The sequence below is a fragment of the Phyllobates terribilis genome, unplaced genomic scaffold (assembly GCF_046119375.1).
Source record: "Phyllobates terribilis strain yellow unplaced genomic scaffold, ASM4611937v1 Scaffold_3__8_contigs__length_932513732, whole genome shotgun sequence".
Lineage (NCBI taxonomy): Eukaryota > Metazoa > Chordata > Amphibia > Anura > Dendrobatidae > Phyllobates > Phyllobates terribilis.
In genome coordinates this window covers 204,134,869-204,152,221 of record NW_027362763.1, presented here as the reverse complement: position 1 = coordinate 204,152,221, position 17,353 = coordinate 204,134,869, and the positions used below count along the sequence as shown (strand labels likewise).

The 17,353-nt window shown below is 44.1% G+C and overlaps 1 protein-coding gene across 3 annotated transcripts in view; it reads left to right on the top strand.

Annotated features, from left to right (window-relative positions):
• Nucleotides 1–17,353, top strand: part of PASK (PAS domain containing serine/threonine kinase) — a 139,038-nt gene that overhangs the window by 103,260 nt on the left and 18,425 nt on the right. For all 3 annotated transcript variants that reach the window (XM_073674544.1, XM_073674543.1, XM_073674542.1), the window contains 5 exons: nucleotides 658–900; nucleotides 1,305–1,437; nucleotides 2,013–2,121; nucleotides 6,077–7,065; nucleotides 14,492–14,670. In XM_073674544.1, coding sequence (XP_073530645.1) covers nucleotides 658–900; nucleotides 1,305–1,437; nucleotides 2,013–2,121; nucleotides 6,077–7,065; nucleotides 14,492–14,670 — 1,653 coding nt within the window. The remainder of the gene's footprint in view (nucleotides 1–657; nucleotides 901–1,304; nucleotides 1,438–2,012; nucleotides 2,122–6,076; nucleotides 7,066–14,491; nucleotides 14,671–17,353) is intronic.

The window sequence follows — 17,353 nt, the reverse complement described above, 5'->3', positions numbered from 1 at the left end:
TACAGAATAATGGGCCTCACATAGGGGTGGTGGTTCTGGTGTCGCGGGCCAAATAAAACCACCCTGCGGGCCAGAGTTTGACATATATGCTTTAAAGTGAACCTGACATCAGGTTTTCCACATAAAAGCCGTTAGGTCATCCTGCCCTATGGTTCCTACATGTTTCAGCCTATGCCCACTCGTCATAATAGCGACATATTCTCTGCTCTGCAGCCCCATAGAGAATGAATGGAGAGGCAGTCGGACATGCGCACTGCCGCTCTTTTCTTATGGGGATATAATTTCCCAATTCTGCAAATCAGTTTGGGTTCCTGTGGTCAGACCCCCTCCTATCAAGTTCTCACATATCCTGCAAGGAGTTTGTATGTTCTCCCCGTGTTTGTGTGGGTTTCCTCCGGGTTCTCGGGTTTCCTCCCACACTCCAAAAACATACTGATAGGGAATCTAGATTGTGAGCCCCAATGGGGACAGTGATGATGATGTCTGTAAAGCGCTGTGGAATTAATGGCGCTATATGAGTTAGGAAAATAAATATATAAATCCTGCCCTGACAACACCGCAGTTGGCTCACTCATCCGATTGCACTACTGATTCTGTAACATTGGTGGAGACGTCACAACAATTTGATGCATGAAGCGGTGGACTGTTTTCTTCCAGAGCATTCAGCAGCAGCGAGTGGTTGGAGTGACACGTAACGGAGCTATGTTTCCTCTGAGTCTGACTCTAATAAAGGATTTTCCCGATGAGGTGTCTCCAGTGGAAGAATACTATGCCAGCCTCAGTGTCCTGTCTTCTATCAGCGGGCTGATCACTCTTTTTCCGGATGGAATTATCCAGGGAATTAATGGGACATTTTCACGTTCCCTTTTCGGATATGACAGGACGCAGCTTTTGGGAAAGGTAAGAATGCTGATTATACTGGTACCTTTATACCTTTTTTCTCCCTAGTTGTTTATATTATATTATAGAGCTGTTTTACCTTTTGTGGGGGATGTTGCACACAAAAACCCCAAATATAAAAACGCACTGAAAGGTTTAGTGTTGGAGGATCTGCTTCTGCTTACATGATCACTGCAGCCAATCATTAGCTTTAGCATCCTTATGCCATACTGAGACCAGTGATTGGCTGCAGTGTTTACGTGAGTGAACTGCATGTGATAGGACTTCAGCAGACAGTGGGGCTGAAGAAGCATTGGATTACATGGGTGGGTAAGTAATATATCCTTTACTCAATTTATCATTTATTATATGCAAAAATGAGTTTTGTACTATTTGTCTTAGAATCATTGTGTCCTTTCTCACAGAACATTTCCTTTCTGATTCCTGGATTTTACCATTACATGCGAAGCGCTGAGGAGGAGGCTTCTCTCCTGTCCCCACCAGAAGAGGCACAAGTTAGAAGCAAATCTTGTGATATTATTTGCAATGGTGCTGTCGGTAAGAATAATGCCTTAAAATAAGGAAATTAACTTAGAAGAGGGACACCTTTATTACTACTTATTATTAATGTCATGTACTACTTCTAATTTATTTCTAGAATCAAAGGGGTAGTCCACTACTAGCACAACCCCTTCTCATTCCTCATGTTTGGTCCCGTTAAAATAAAAACACATACTCACCTCGATGCCGTTCCAGCGGAGGCAGCACTCGCGTACTCGGGGTCACATGAGGTTTTTACGTCACACGAGCCCTGCAGCCAATCAGCGCTGGCGTCACTGTCCCCTCCTTCGGACAAATCAAACATCAAGAGGAAGTCAGAGAGCAGCCGTGACTCTCTATTGATGTTCAATACGTCCAAAAACGGAGATAGTGATGCCGGGGCCGATTGGCTGCAGGGCTTGTGTGACGTAACAACCTCACCTAAGCCCCGATAACACGAGTGCCGCCACCACTGGACCAAACATGAGGAATGAGAAGGTATTGTCCAAGTAGTGGATAACCCCTTTAATAGCAGATGCCCGTTCCTCGCCATGATATTACATATTCCATATTTTTTGTGCTCTGACTTGTAGAGAAATCTGTCCAGAAATGCAAGTCTGAGGATCTGCTGACGACTGGGGAGGGATACCAGCACCCTGCTTGTTCTATAGTACTGAGCCCGTCCTCTCCCCCATCTGCGAGGTATCCTTACTTATCTCTTTTATTAATATTTTTATATGGAACAGAGGAATTGGGTACTACAGATTACATTTGTCTTGTGTTGTAATATTCTGATGTTTTAGACAGTTTGACACTGGTTAGTTTATGGCTTCTTTAAAGGGAACCTGTCTGCAGGTTTTTACTAATCCTGACAGAAGCACAATTTAGGTGATGAAATCCTGATTCCAACGATTTATTGGTTTACTGTGTGCAGCTCTTGTGATAGAATCACAGTTTTCTCTGTTGCAGATCTAGCAGAGCTCGGAATGCTGAGCTCTCAACATTGAGTGTCAGCTTTGTATGTACTTGGATATATCGACAGAGAGCTGCTAATCAGTGCTGGTGGAGTGGCTGGACCAGCAAGCACAAGGCTGCTAGTCAGATAGTGATAATCTACTGCTGATAAAGCACTGATTTTACTGAAACAGAAATACACAGCCCAGTAAGTGACATATCACTGGATTCAGGGTCTCAGCTCCTAATCCATGCTGTTCTCACATAGCCAAAAAATCTGCTCACAGGTTGCCTTTTAAAGGGATTTTTTCATTACTTTCATGCTGCCCAAACCATGGGCTGCATAAATCAGAACTTCTTAATGGCAGCCAGGTACAGTATATCTAACTCTGAAACACTCCAGATTTTCAAAGAATACATAGTTTGAAGATCTCGCTGCAGACCATAAGGAGAAACAAGACTAGTCCAGCATCGGACTAGTCCAATGATTTCTCCAGCCAGCTACTGTCTGCCCCTACCTATCTTAATATAAAAAAATATTTTAAAACCTGCCAAGATATACAGAATGGAAAAAGAAATCTACTAGTTACCCTGGCACCCCACAAAATGTGGAAATTATCTAAATATATACCATATTCATCATTTTATTAATACGAAAAAAAAAAAAATACTTGATAGCAACGCACACAAAAACTTGATTAAAAATTAGGCAACATGTAAAAATAACGACAAGACCAAAGACACAAACGGGCTCGAGAACACACAGTTGATAATATATATAATTCATTGTCTGTAATAAAGTGCCAATAAATTGGAGCAAAAATCTAATAAATAATGGAAGTATATCAGAATATATATACGGCTGGGTGGCTGTATGTCATAAAAGCTGGATGAATAAATAAAAGCCTGCGGTAATAGAAGATCAAAGCCTCCTGGAGTGTGAGGCAGTGAGCAAGAAGGAGCCGCAGACCTTTAAGTGTGTATTTGCTTACTTCGCTTTATTTATTCCATATACTCTATGTTCATTAGACTTTTCATTATTTTTTCCTTACTATTATCCTGTAAGTCTTCTTAGCAGTGATTTACAACCATTATTGCACTTTGTTTAGGCTTTATTCTCCTAATATTACCGCAGGCTTTTGTTTATTCATTGAGCTTTTATGATCTTACAGCCGTCCAGCTGGATATATTCTGATATACATTCATCTTTATTTCTCTTCTGGGCTAAGTTTTTCATTATTTATTTGATTATTGGCACTTTATTAATGACAATGAACTCTAAATATTAATTATTGCTTATATCACTACGTTCTCAAGCCAGATTCAGTCCTTGGTTATATATATATATATATTCAGTTCAGTACAGACCAAAAGTTTGGACACACCTTCTCATTTAAAGATTTTCTATATTTTCATGACTTTGAAAATTGTACATTCACACTGAAGGCATCAAAACTATGAATTAACACATGTGGAATTATATACTTAACAAAAAAGTGTGAAACATCTGAAAATATGTCTTATATTCTAGGTTCTTCAAAGTAGCCACCTTTTGCTTTGATGACTGCTTTGCACACTCTTGGTATTCTCTTGATGAGCTTCAAGAGGTAGTCACCGGAAATGGTCTTCCAACAATCTTGAAGGAGTTCCCAGAGATGCTTAGCACTTGTTGGCCCTTTTGCCTTCACTCTGCGGTCCAGCTCACCCCAAACCATCTCGATTGGGTTCAGGTCTGGTGACTGTGGAGGCCAGGTCATCTGGCGTAGCACCCCATCACTCTCCCTCTTGGTCAAATAGCCCTTACACAGCCTGGAGGTGTGTTTGGGGTCATTGTCCTGTTGAAAAATAAATGATGGTCCAACTAAACGCAAACCGGATGGAATAGCATGCCGCTGCAAGATGCTGTGGTAGCCATGCTGGTTCAGTATGCCTTCAATTTTGAATAAATCCCCAACAGTGTCACCAGCAAAGCACCCCCACACCATCACACCTCCTCCTCCTCCATGCTTCACGGTGGGAACCAGGCATGTAGAGTCCATCCGTTCACCTTTTCTGCGTCGCACAAAGACACGGTGGTTGGAACCAAAGATCTCAAATTTGGACTCATCAGACCAAAGCACAGATTTCCACTGGTCTAATGTCCATTCCTTGTGTTCTTTAGCCCAAACAAGTCTCTTCTGCTTGTTGCCTGTCCTTAGCAGTGGTTTCCTAGCAGCTATTTTACCATGAAAGCCTGCTGCTCAAAGTCTCCTCTTAACAGTTGTTGTAGAGATGTGTCTGCTGCTAGAACTCTGTGTGGCATTGACCTGGTCTCTAATCTGAGCTGCTGTTAACCTGCGATTTCTGAGGCTGGTGACTCGGATAAACTTATCCTCAGAAGCAGAGGTGACTCTTGGTCTTCCTTTCTTGGGGCGGTCCTCATGTGAGCCAGTTTCTTTGTAGCGCTTAATGGTTTTTGCAACTGCACTTGGGGACGCATTCAAAGTTTACCCGATTTTTCGGACTGACTGACCGTCATTTCTTAAAGTAATGATGGCCACTCGTTTTTCTTTACTTAGCTGCTTTTTTCTTGCCATAATACAAATTCTAACAGTCTATTCAGTAGGACTATCAGCTGTGAATCTACCTAACTTCTGCACAACACAACTGATGGTCCAAACTCCATTTATAAGGCAAGAAATCCCACTTATTAAACCTGACAGGGCACACCTGTGAAGTGAAAACCATTTCCGGTGACTCCTCAAGAGAATGCCAAGAGTGTGCAAAGCAGTCATCAAAGCAAAAGAACCTAGAATATAAGACATATTTTCAGTTGTTTCACACTTTTTTGCTAAGTACATAATTCCACGTGTTAATTCATAGTTTTGATGCCTTCAGTGTGAATGTACAATTTTCATAGTCATGAAAATACAGAAAAATCTTTAAATGAGAAGGTGTGTCCAAACTTTTGCTCTGTACTGTATATAATTATTTGTATCAAATTTCATCTTTACATATTGGCCTCCCATCTCCTTTTTTTATCCTTACCTTTTGTGTGGGCTGTTTTTATGTCTTTTTTGTATATGAATAAAATTGTGGATAATGTGTAGCTTTGGATTGATTTTACCTTTTTTTTTGGGTGCCAGGGTAATTGAAAATTCTGACTGGGGTGCGCTGAAATTATTGTAGGTGCACAGACACTAATAGGCGTAGATTTAAAGAGAATAACCGTTATATGCTGGGAATGGCGACCAATAATCCTTTTTTTCAGATTGATGATCTCCTTGGTGAGATTCTCACCTTCTGACTCCACTAGGATCGGGCATGATGAAATTCCACACCCTATTTTTTTTTGTTCTCCTTGGAGATGAGACAGAGGAGCTTGGCAGCGTCTTATTCCCCACTTATTCCCACCCACTTATTCCCCACTGAACACACCCATGCACGCTCAGCTCAACCGAATGTGCATGTTGGAGCCATAACAAAGTTCTGTAAATAGGTTAAGATGGCAAAAGCCAGAGATCTCTTCTAGAAGACCATCTCACTTTCTTTTATCCAAAATTACAAGTATTGATCCCTCTCTATTTAAGATGAATCTAAAGTTTGTCGTCTTACAGTTTTCTTTCTATGCATATAAATAAGAAAGTACAGGGGAAGGTGGTGTATGATGAGTGATATGGCAGTGATGGACATCATTGTGACTCCTTCTTCTTTGTCTGCTTAGGACAATTACTGGCCACCATAAATCTGCCTATGGCGACCCTTGTACCATAAACCTGCCTACATGTTGCTTCTCACCTGGTACACCTACACAAGATGAGCCAACGGATCGGGGTCAGGAGACCGAAAAGTGCAACTTACATGACCTCCTTCCAAGCTTGGGAATGGAGCTGGACTTGGACTTGTCACCTCTTACCCACTGTCTGCAAAGTATGAAGTTAACAGGCAGCCGCAGTGAGCAGGCAACACCTTGTGCAAATAACGCCACTTTGTCTTCTACCTGTGCCTCCACCGTGAAGAAAAGACAGCCTCCTCCTATGGACAATGCTTCACCAGTTACAGTACAGGTCGCTCCGTCACCTGCTTCTCCAGTATTCCCAGCAGTCGCTCTTTCTAAATGCTCTGTTCCCACCATTAATGCCCATAACCACGAAGATGGCACAAGCAGCTCTCCACCTTGTAATTGCACTAGCACAGAACCATGTGCACCCTGTCTTGATAGTTCACTTGTAATCTCGAGTCCTCCTCCATTGTATCACAGCAGTCCAGTCACTGGGGAATCACCACCTTCTTCACAAAATACGACCCCAAAGCATAATTCATCCCCATTAGCCCGTGTAGTGTATCCAGACCATAATGAAGAATGTCCCGGTAATGAGATCCCATCCAATACTATTGAGCCTGAGCCTGACAACCCCTCAGACTTGAGACGTTGTCTTTCTGGGAACTCTTACTCAGAGCAAGATTCTTATGACTCGCCCAATATATCATCAGGACAAGTCTCAAGCCACAATGAAGAGGTGCAGGCTCCAAGTAAGGAGCTTTCCCATGCAACCTCTACACCTGTTAAAGATGGCAGTACCCAATCACTGATGCTGACGCCATGTGCCAATAAGACCCACTCTCTGGAGCTTTCAACTCAATACCTAAACTCTGAAATTAGGGAAGGAATTTTCACTGGAAGCTGCTATCACCGGGACGGCTCCCGACTTTGTAAGAAGCATTGTTATGTATCTGGTATAAGTCATAATCTGCATTTGGCTAAGAATTAGGGCTCGTTTAGATCACATGAACTGCGGCGTTGAATGATCAACAATTGGCTACAAATTTTCCAATCAGCGGTCATTTAATATTCTGCTTTAACAGGAAGACCACATCTCCGCTGCGCACAGAACAATCTGTAATAGATCACTCAGTGTCGCACAGGGTGTCATGGCTCTCGACAGCACAGCGGATCTGTGTACATTGGACAATGTGCTGCCGAGAAAAAGCCAGGCAATGGATCATTTCTCCCACAAACAAAAGTTTTGCTCATTAGTCAAGTGATTGGCAGCCTGTTTATGCTGCCTGGTAATTGGGAAACAAGTGCTACTAAGAATGCTCATTTCCTTTAATTATGCAGTGTAAATTAACCCTTATTAGAGTTCATAGCAATTGTTTGTTAAAGAAGTTGTGCACTACTTTATATTATTCCCCCAATGTATCCCCCCGGGGCCCCTAAGACTTTTTGTAAATACCTTCCGTTGTAGATAATGCCTGTGAGCGGCACTATCGGTGGTCGCTCACAGGCATCACGTAACCCCACACTGACGTCACGACAAGTGAGTGGTGACTCAGCGCTGGGGTCCCCGCTGTGGCTGCTGGGTTGTGGGTGAGTTTATCCCCCGCGTCACACCCAGCATCCACCACACGCTTTCCCAATGAATGGGGAGAGGCAGAGTGCGTGGTGGATGCCGGGTGTGACGTTGGGGGGGGTAACCCGGCACACAGCCTGGCATCCACCATGCAACCAGGAAGACAAAGACCCCCCGGCTGCTGCCAGCACTTATCGTGACATCAGCAGATATCAGAGCCGGCTGCAGCCGGGGGTCACGCGATGCCTGTGAGCGGCCAGTGATAGCACCACTCACAGGCAGTATCTGCAAAGGAAGGTATTTACAAAAAGTCTAAGGGGCCCCGGGGGGATACATGGGGAGGGGGGGGTAATCTAAAGTAGTGGACAACCCCTTTAATGTATTTGACCCCTTGCATCAAGACTGTCAAAGAGGAAGAATAGTCTTGTTGCCCGTAGATGTAAATTAGAGGTCCGCTGTCCTTTTCTAAATTACCCTAAAAAAATTACACATAGTTGCTATGTAAGAGTTAAACTTGATATTACAGACCAGGTTCTATTATGAATTGCATGGTTGGCCAGTTATTTGAGTAGATGCCATGCAATGCTATATTTCTCGGCCGCTTCATTGCGGGGACATATGGAGCCATGGATGTATGCTGCTGACACTAAGAATTACAACCTAAAGAAAAATGTTGGCACCTCCTCAGCAGGCTGCATTCACCTACTGGCATTAAGGTATTTAGTTTAGGTTAGTGTCACGTAGGAGGCAGACACGGTTCTGGAGTCTCCAGACCTGTTTCTGCCAATGAGCACTATGTTTTTCATTTTTGATTCCTCTAGCTAGGGAAACGTAGGGGAATGGCCTGTCTGTAGTCCCAACCCAAGATGAAGAGTAGAGTTTGCCAGTGGTCATGCTATATCCTCTCACGTTGGGATGGCAGGACCTTTTCTTCTAACACAGTCCACATTCAATTACTGTTACGGACGGTCCTTGCTGCCCACCTGGTGCATTGCATGGAGCGAAGAACAAGCTAAAGACATGGACCACTGGATCAAGCCTCTTCAGGACAGGGAGATTAGATCTTAACCCAACATCCCACTGTATGGCGCTATCTTTTTGCCCCTATCCCGTGCTGCAGTCACTCTCGGGTAGCCTGACATTTTCCCTTTCATGAGTTCTTCCCATGTCCTTTTTCTGCCTTTTTTCTGGGTTCCACTATATTTTCAGGGTTTCTTTTGGCTATGCCCTTTTTCCAGTCCCTCCCTCTCCTTTCGCAGCCATCCTGGTGCCTCTGATGGAGCTCAAATTTAGTCCCAATTTAGTGGCTTCTGTTGCCACCTTATGTGCCGCGCCCCCTTTCTCTTGGCCAATCAGGCTCTCAATCTGGGTTTCTTCCCACTCTGCAGCATCCATGTCCCTTCCTCCTTCCCTTGAGGCCATTTTCTCACTCTGCACACAGTCTCCAGCCCGTGCCCTCTAGCGTGGATCGCGAACCCCCTTCTCTGAGCTTGTGTTCCAGCACTCCTCAGGCTTGGACTCAAGGACTGGTAGGCGATCTGTCCTGGGAATTAACACTGAGGCCTCCAGTAAGGCTCTCCTCTTACTGACATCATTAACCCCTTCCTCTCCTGTCCCTTTTATTATTCCTTCTGTTTCTACTCCATCATGTCTGGCCTCACAGAGAATCATGCCTGCACCCTGGCCAGTGCCCACTGGTTGCACATTTTCATCAGGTCAACCCATTGCGGTCTGTTCTGCTTGCACCCCATCGTTTCCAGTTCAGCTGCCCCCTAAGCCTGTGACGAGATGGTGCCCCCCCACCCAGCCTTTAACCTCCCTGTCTGTAGTGGATCTGACCAAGTTGTCCCAGACCTTGGTCACTATCATAGAGTGGCTAACCATGTCTACTACCACACTGGGTACCCTGACCATTACCCAGAGGGAGTCAGATTCACCAGCTACTCTGCGCCAGCATGGACAGAGCACGTCAGCTGTCTAAGTGGCTTAGAGAGAGTTATTCATTTTGATTTCCTAGACCACACTCACCAACTCGCTACTCCTCCCCGGAGGCTCCGTCACCTCAGGTATGGAACCACAATTCTGATTCCGACTCTGATCTGGGTTCTGCTCAGTCCATAAAGCTGAGAGACATGGTTGACAGTACTGTGAACCAATCCATCAATGAGAAGAAAGCTTATCACCCCCTACAGAGTCGGTGTTCTTCAGGAGGGTCAGATGTGCCTCCAAATGTTTTTCTAACCCCTCCAAATTCAGGAAGGTATTGGAAAATGAGTTGGTACAACCTGCAAAGTTTTTCCATAGATGGAAATGCATGCAGATTTTGTACTTTTCCAGCAGATCTTGTTGCCACTTGATCCTCCTCTTTCTCGGTGGACCCTCTGGTGTCTAGGTTATCAAGAACCATAAATCTACCACTCTGTGACTCAGACTCTCTAAAGAACTCCACGCACAGAAGATTGTAACCTTGACCATGTCTACGTTTGAAGCTGCAGGCTTGGCCTTGTGTCCTGCTTTTGCTTTTACCTTGGTTGTCAAGGCAGTTACTGCTTTGGAAAAACACCTGTTCCAAGATATCATATCTAGGGTTCCAACTTCTGAATTGGCATAACTCGCAGATCAGATTGCCCATCCATGTAAGTATCTCTGCTCCCCCTCTCAGCTGTTCTGCTCAAGCTTCAAGCAACATTGTAGCAATCTTTTGAGTTCTTTGGCTTAAGTCTTGGAATTCAGACCTGGCATCCAAAAGATCCCTCACTAGCCTTCCCTTCCGTGACTCTTTCCTGTTCTGGGAAAACCTTGACAAGATAATTTTGGACGCCATAGGTGGTAAGAGCACCCTGCTCTCACAGCCTAGATCAACTCAATCTTCGTCCAACCAAAAGCCACATCAGTTTCACTCCTTTTGTCAGTTTTCCTCCAAGCACCAAGAGGGGCTTACCGCCCCCAATAAAAGAAGAGGCCGTCCTCCAGTCTGACTCCATCCTGGCCTCCACGCAACCAGCCTGCCAAGTCCCCACTGCCCAGAAGCAATAAGTTTTCTTTGCATGATGGGGTACCCTCTTCATTTGGGTGGCCGTATCCTATTGTTCCAGGACGTGTGGCTCTCCGCTGTCAACGATGCCAGGGTCACCAACGACCACAAAATAGAATTCTCCACTATACTGTTAGATCGTTGTTTTTTTTTCTAATCCACCCCCCATGGACACCATTCCCTTGTGGTCGTTTTTTCCAATACATTTTCTTCCCTGGTTATTGTTCCAGTTACCCTTTAAGAACTTTTCAAGGGGTTTTATTAAAAACTTTTTGTCGTTCCAAAGAAGGACGGCTTGGTTCGCTCCATTCTGAACCAAAAACTCCTAAACGAGCGTGTCCGACTTCACCACTTCAGGGTGGAGTCCTTGTGTACTCTTGTTGCCTCCATGGAACCCGGAGAATTTCTTTCCTCAGTGGACATTCAGGATGCCTACATCCACATCCTCATTTTTTCAGCGCACCAGAAGTTCCTCCTCTTTGTTTTCAATAAGTCCCACTATCACTATGTGGCTCTCCCTTTCAGGCTGGCCACGGCAACCAGGATGTTCACAATGGGTATGGTTGTTGTTAGGCCTCTTTTGCATGTCAAGGGGATAGTGGTCATTCCCTCCTTGGAAGACATCCTTGTCAAGGCTCCCTCTTACTCGGAGAGCCTCAAGATTGATCCAAAAAACTGTCCAGCACATCTTCTTAATGTTTAAAAAAGTTCTTGCTTGATTCAAATCCTCATAAAAACATTTGTAGAGATCAAGACAGACAGGGATAATCAATCCCACATGAACATGAAACTTTACGCGTTTCGACCTATGTAAGGGTCTTAATCATAATCATCTTAATAATATGATTAAAACCCTTGCATGGGTCGAAATGCGTAAAGTTTCATGTTCATGTGGGATTGGTTATCCCTGTCTGTCTTGATCTCTACAGATGTTTTTATGAGTATTTGGATAAAGCAAGAATATTTTTAAACTTTAAGAAGATGTGCTGGACATTTTTGGATCAATCTTGCATGTGACTTGGACTCTTTTTCCTGCACCTTCCTGGATAACTGCACCTGAAACTGTACATGAAAGTGGTTAACCACAGACGTTCTTTGGAGATTTCTGGCTCGACTAGAGCTACTTTTCCAGGGTCGTCTCTTCTCTTCTACCCGAATTCTTCGTTGCTCAATTCACGGCATGGCTGTTGAAGCCACAGTTCTAAAAACCTCCGGTTTTTCTGTTGAGATTGTACAGACCACGATCAAAACATGGAAACCATCCTCATCTTGTATCTACCATTGTACCTGGAAAGCCTTCTTCTGTTGGTGCGAATCTCTTGAGGTCACCCCTGTGGCTTTTTCTCTTCCTTCCTACAGTTGGTTCTTGAGTCTGGTTTAGCTCTCGGCTTCTTCAAGGGCCAAATCTTGGCCATGTCTATTTTTTTCAGAAAGATCTGGCTTCCAAACTTCAAATCAGGACTTTTCTTCAGGGTGTGGGCACTCTGTTCCCCCTGGGACCTTAATTTGGTGCTTAACACCTTACAGTGTCTTCCTTTTGATCCTATTCACAGCATTTCCCCCATCTAGCCTTCCTGGAAGGTGGTGTTCCTGATTTCTATCACTTCCATCAGGCAAGTATCAGAACTGACGTCTCTGACCTGCCACTCTCAGTTTCTTGTCCTTCACCTGGACTAGGTTGGTTTTGCATTTGATTCTCTCTTTCCTTACCACTTTTTGATAAAGAGATCGTTTTACTGTCGCTCTGTCCTTCTCTCTGTAATCCAGCGGCAGGATGCTGATTTGTGACGTCCCATGGTTTCTTGTGTCCTCCAATGAATTGTCGGAGAAAAGAGGATTTTCCACCTACCATAAAATCCCTTTCTCTTAACCTTCATTGGGGACCACAGCACACACCCGTTTGTTCCTGTTGCCCCGTTGAGCATGTGTGTATTGGTAATTTTCTTCTGCTTCTCCAACTGCTTTTCTCACTTTCTGAACAGCTTGGTTGCCAATAGGTGAGTGTAGCCTGCTGAGGAGGAGCTGACCTCTTTTCTTTGTCTTGTAATACGTAGTGTCAGCCTCCTGGTGGCAGCAGCATACACCATTGTCTCCTGTATCCCCCAAACTAGGCTACGAGAAAGGGATTTGACAGTAAATACAAACATTTTTTTTTTTTTCACTCTGGTCTTGATGATGAGGATTGGGTGGAGTGCAAGGCGACTGATAAATTAAGAGCCTCAAGCCTCTGAATCAGGCGAGGTGCGAAGTGTCATCCACCTCGCCACAAACCATACTCCAGTCAGGGACTGGAGTAAGATTTGTGGCCTAAGGAATGCAGCAGTTTGTCATGAATTTGACAATAGAAGGTTGCTACTCTCTATTCCGACCGTAGCTCCAGCCTCTTTATCAGAGCTGGGAGAGAATGTTGTGAAAACGCAAAAGGTCTCAACTAGTGTTGAGCGAGTATGTTCTATTAACCCTTTCGCCGAGTATGCTCGGGCCGAGCTCCGAGTATTTATAGCTGCTCGGTGATATGGTTAAATCTCTCCCGTGTGCATGATTTGCGACTGTTTGACAGTTTTAATACATGTGAGGAATATCTATTTCTTACACATTCCTCACATGTAATAAAGCTGTCAAACAGTTGCAAATCATGCACACGGGAGCGATTCAAACATATCACCGAGCAGCTGTAAATACTAGAAGCTCGGCCCGAGCATACTCGGACAGAACATACTCGCTCAACCCTAGTCCCAACATTTTTGCTCAAAAATATTGCAAAGCTTTTTATGCCAGAAATTTGGAATAAAAGCTTTGGTGAATCAAAGCTGTCATATTATGTAAAGTTGCTGTAACGCTTTCCATTTAAAAGGAATGAGGTTTTGCTGTGGAACATGAGAGCAGCATTATGTAAGGGCAGAGACCCTGATTTCAGCAATGTGTCACTTGCTGGGCTGCATGCTGTCATTTTGATACAATCACAGTTTTCTTTGCTGCAGATGTAGCAGAGCTCGGAATGCTGAGCTCTGTATAACCCCACCCACACCACTGATTGACAGATTTCTATGTACACTGTATAGTGACAGAACGCTGCTAATCAGGGGTGGGGGCAGGGTTGGACCAGGAGGCATAAGACACTTGGTCCTTTAGTGATAATCTACTGATAAAACGCTGATTGTATTGAAAAGCAGCAACACATAGCCTAGTAAGTGACACATTGCTGAAATCAGGCTCTACCCCTACATAATGCTGCTTTCAGGTAACATTGCAAAAACCTGCTGACAGATTAATAATCCCTGTTCACAGTTTTTGTTCTTTCTGTCGGGATATCTGAGTATTTAACAGCAACGATAGAAAAGCCTCCAACACTGTTCTTCAGTTTAGACATGTCGCAGTCCTGATTGACCCAGTTATCAGTCAGTTGCAGCATCCAGAGGGATCTGACAGGAGAGTGATCAGTAGTGATGTTTGTTAGGCAATCCCTGCATGTGTCACAGCTGTCTTAACAGATGTGACACATGCAGCCGCGGCGGCACTAACATAGCTGCCGAGAACGCCGAAAGGGTTAACAATACACGCTCGCTCATCACTAGTGATTAGTGATCGCTGTCATAGCTCTATTGGAAAAGCAGCCATTATGCTGATGTGAGCAGACTTACAGGGTTCACTTTCCAGCATCATTTTTCAAAAGTCAATGCTTTTCTAATGAACAAAAGGAGCAGACGCAATTCTTATTTAATTTCTTCTTCTTTTTTTTTGTGACCTGCAGATATTCAGCTGGAAGTGCATGCTGCGTGCTGCTCTGGCTTGCCGTTATTCAATGTTTGGGTTTGTAAAGATATGATGCAGGGACAGAGAGAAGCCATTGCCAGAACCCGACTTCTGCTTTCCAGTTTGGCTAGTTCATCGCAGTCCCTTCTGGAGCAGTCTGAGCGCAGTCTTGGAGAGGTGGGTGCCAACACTGAGGAAACCATCTACAGACTAAGACAAGGGCTACAATGATTCATGCATCTATGTCAACCAAATGATGAGTGTAGTAGTGATGCTGCGCAGTGTTACTACCGCAGCGGAGCATCCTGCATATATTTGACGAGTGGGGTAATGCTGTGGCTTCGGCTGTGACAGCGAGTAGTGAAGACAACACCTTCATGTCACTACTAGAGTGTTTGCTATTACAGTATATGTATTTTCTGATAACTCTTCACATTTGGTTCCTTTATGTGCATATTTAGGTGCAAAGCACTTTGCAAGTGTATATCTTCATAAAAAATATGGACAACAGATATTTTTCTATTTTAGTGATTTTTTTTAAAATAAAATTAAGGAACATCTTAAAGGAGTTGTTTTGAACTAACTTACTGATGACCTAGAGAACACACAGTAGGCTGACATTTACTAGTTTTCATAGCTTTAAGCTTTGCTGTTGTGTAGCCAGGGTCAGCAGAGTCATCATTAGATGGAAGGGATGTAATGACATATGGCCGTTCTCATATACTGCCGAAGTCCTGTATAAGGCAGCTCATTCTCCATACATGTAAGGCTGTGTATGCGTCTCTGTTATTCCCTGGTCGATGGGAGGAAAGGCAGTAGACACGGCATTAGGATAAGACACTTTGACTTTTGAAATCTGAAAGGTCCGACTGCAATGAAAATAAATAAATGAATAATTAACTTATACTGGTAATTTACCCACAGTGAAAAGAAAACAAAAACCTGCCTCTCTAGTTGTCCCTGCCGGTCTTTCATTTGTCTGCTGCATATGGACATACAACCCAGTTTTTTAAAACAAGAAAGAGGGACAAATACAGAGGCGCACGTAGCACGCCACTTACATTTTTATATACCCCAACATAGTATGATTCCGCCATAGTGTATATGCCCAGCTATGCTACATTAAGGCTGTGTACACACGATGCGTATTTCATGCGTTTCCGCAGCGTTTTTGCAGTTGCGTAAACGCCGCGGAAACGCATGAAAAACGCATGGTAGAAGGGAAGCAATGTTCCCCAATGGAAATCCGCATGTGCTGTGCCCATGATGCGGATTTTTCCGCAGCGTTAACGCTGCGGTCAAAAATCCGCAGCATGTCAATTAATTTTGCGGAAACGCGGCGATTTCGCCGCCATTGACTTGCATTAGAACGCGCCAATTCCGCAAGACAGCATTTGTACTTGCGTAATTGGTGCGTTCTAATGTGCGGATGGTACCCGGGTGTGGAGGAGAGGAGAGTCTCATCCACACCCAGGTACCATTAAAAAAGCTGTAAAAGAAGAATAAAATAAAAAATAAATGTATTCTTACCATCTGTCGGCCCGCACAGCGCTCCCGCTTGGTTCCCGGCACTTGCAGTGAGTTGTAGGACCTGCGGTGACGTCAGAGTCATGTGACGGGTCACGTGACGCTGACGTCGGCAGGTCTTTCAATTCAAAGTTGCCGGCGAGGGAGAACAGATTGAGCAGGACAGCGCGGGCCATCGGAGGTAAGTATATACACTCTCTCGGTTCACACTGTATAAATCCATGCTGTTTGCATGGATTTATATAGTGTGACCTAGTTATCAAGCACTTTCCAAGTGATGCTAACATCGCCTGGAAAGCGCTTGACAACCCGCATGCGGAAACGCATGTGAATCTGCATGTGGATCCGCATGTATTCTGCAGGAAAAACGCATGCACAATCTGCATGCGTTTTTTCTGCCAGGGAGATGCAGAAATGATGCAGAAATTTTCTGCTTCATTTCTGCATCGTGTGCACATACCCTAATACACGGACAGTTCTGCTACATCAATACAAACACATACACACTCTCGGTCTTTAGAAAGACAGTTACTGTTATACATATACAGAGGGGGAAATAATTATTTGATCCCTTGCTGTTTTTGTAATTTTGCCCACTGACAAAGACATGAATAGTCTATAAGTTTAAGGGTAGGTTAATTTTAACATTGAGAGATAGAATATCACAAAAAAATCAAGAAAATCACATTGTATAAATTAGATACATTTATTTGCATTTTGTAGTGAGAAATAAGTATTTGATCCCCCTGGCAAACAACACTTAATACTTGGTGACAAAACCCTTGTTGGCAGCACAGCAGTCAGATGTTTTTTGTAGTTGATGAGGTTTGCGCACATGTCAGGAGGAATTTTGGTCCACTCCTCTTTGCAGATCATCTCTAAATCATTAAGATTTGAGGCTGTCGCTTGGCAACTCGGAGCTTCAACTCCCTCCATAAGTTTTCTATGGGATTAAGGTCTGGAGACTGGCTAGGCCACTCCATGACCTTACTGTGCTTCTTTTTGCGCCACTCCTTTGTTGCCTTAGCTGTAAGTTTTGGGTCATTGTCTTGCTGGAAGACCCAGACACCACCCGTTTTTAATGTCCTGGTGGAGGGAAGGAGGTTGTCACTCAGGATTTTACTGTACATGGCTCCATCCATTCTCCCATTGATGCGGTGAAGTAGTCCTGTGCCCTTAGCAGAGAAACACCCCCAAAACATAATGTTTCCACCTCCATGCTTGACAGTGGGGACGGTGTTCTTTGGGTCATAGGCAGCATTTCTCTTCCTCCAAACACGGCGAGTTAAGTTAATGCCAAAGAGCTCAATTTTTGTCTCCTCTGACCATAGCA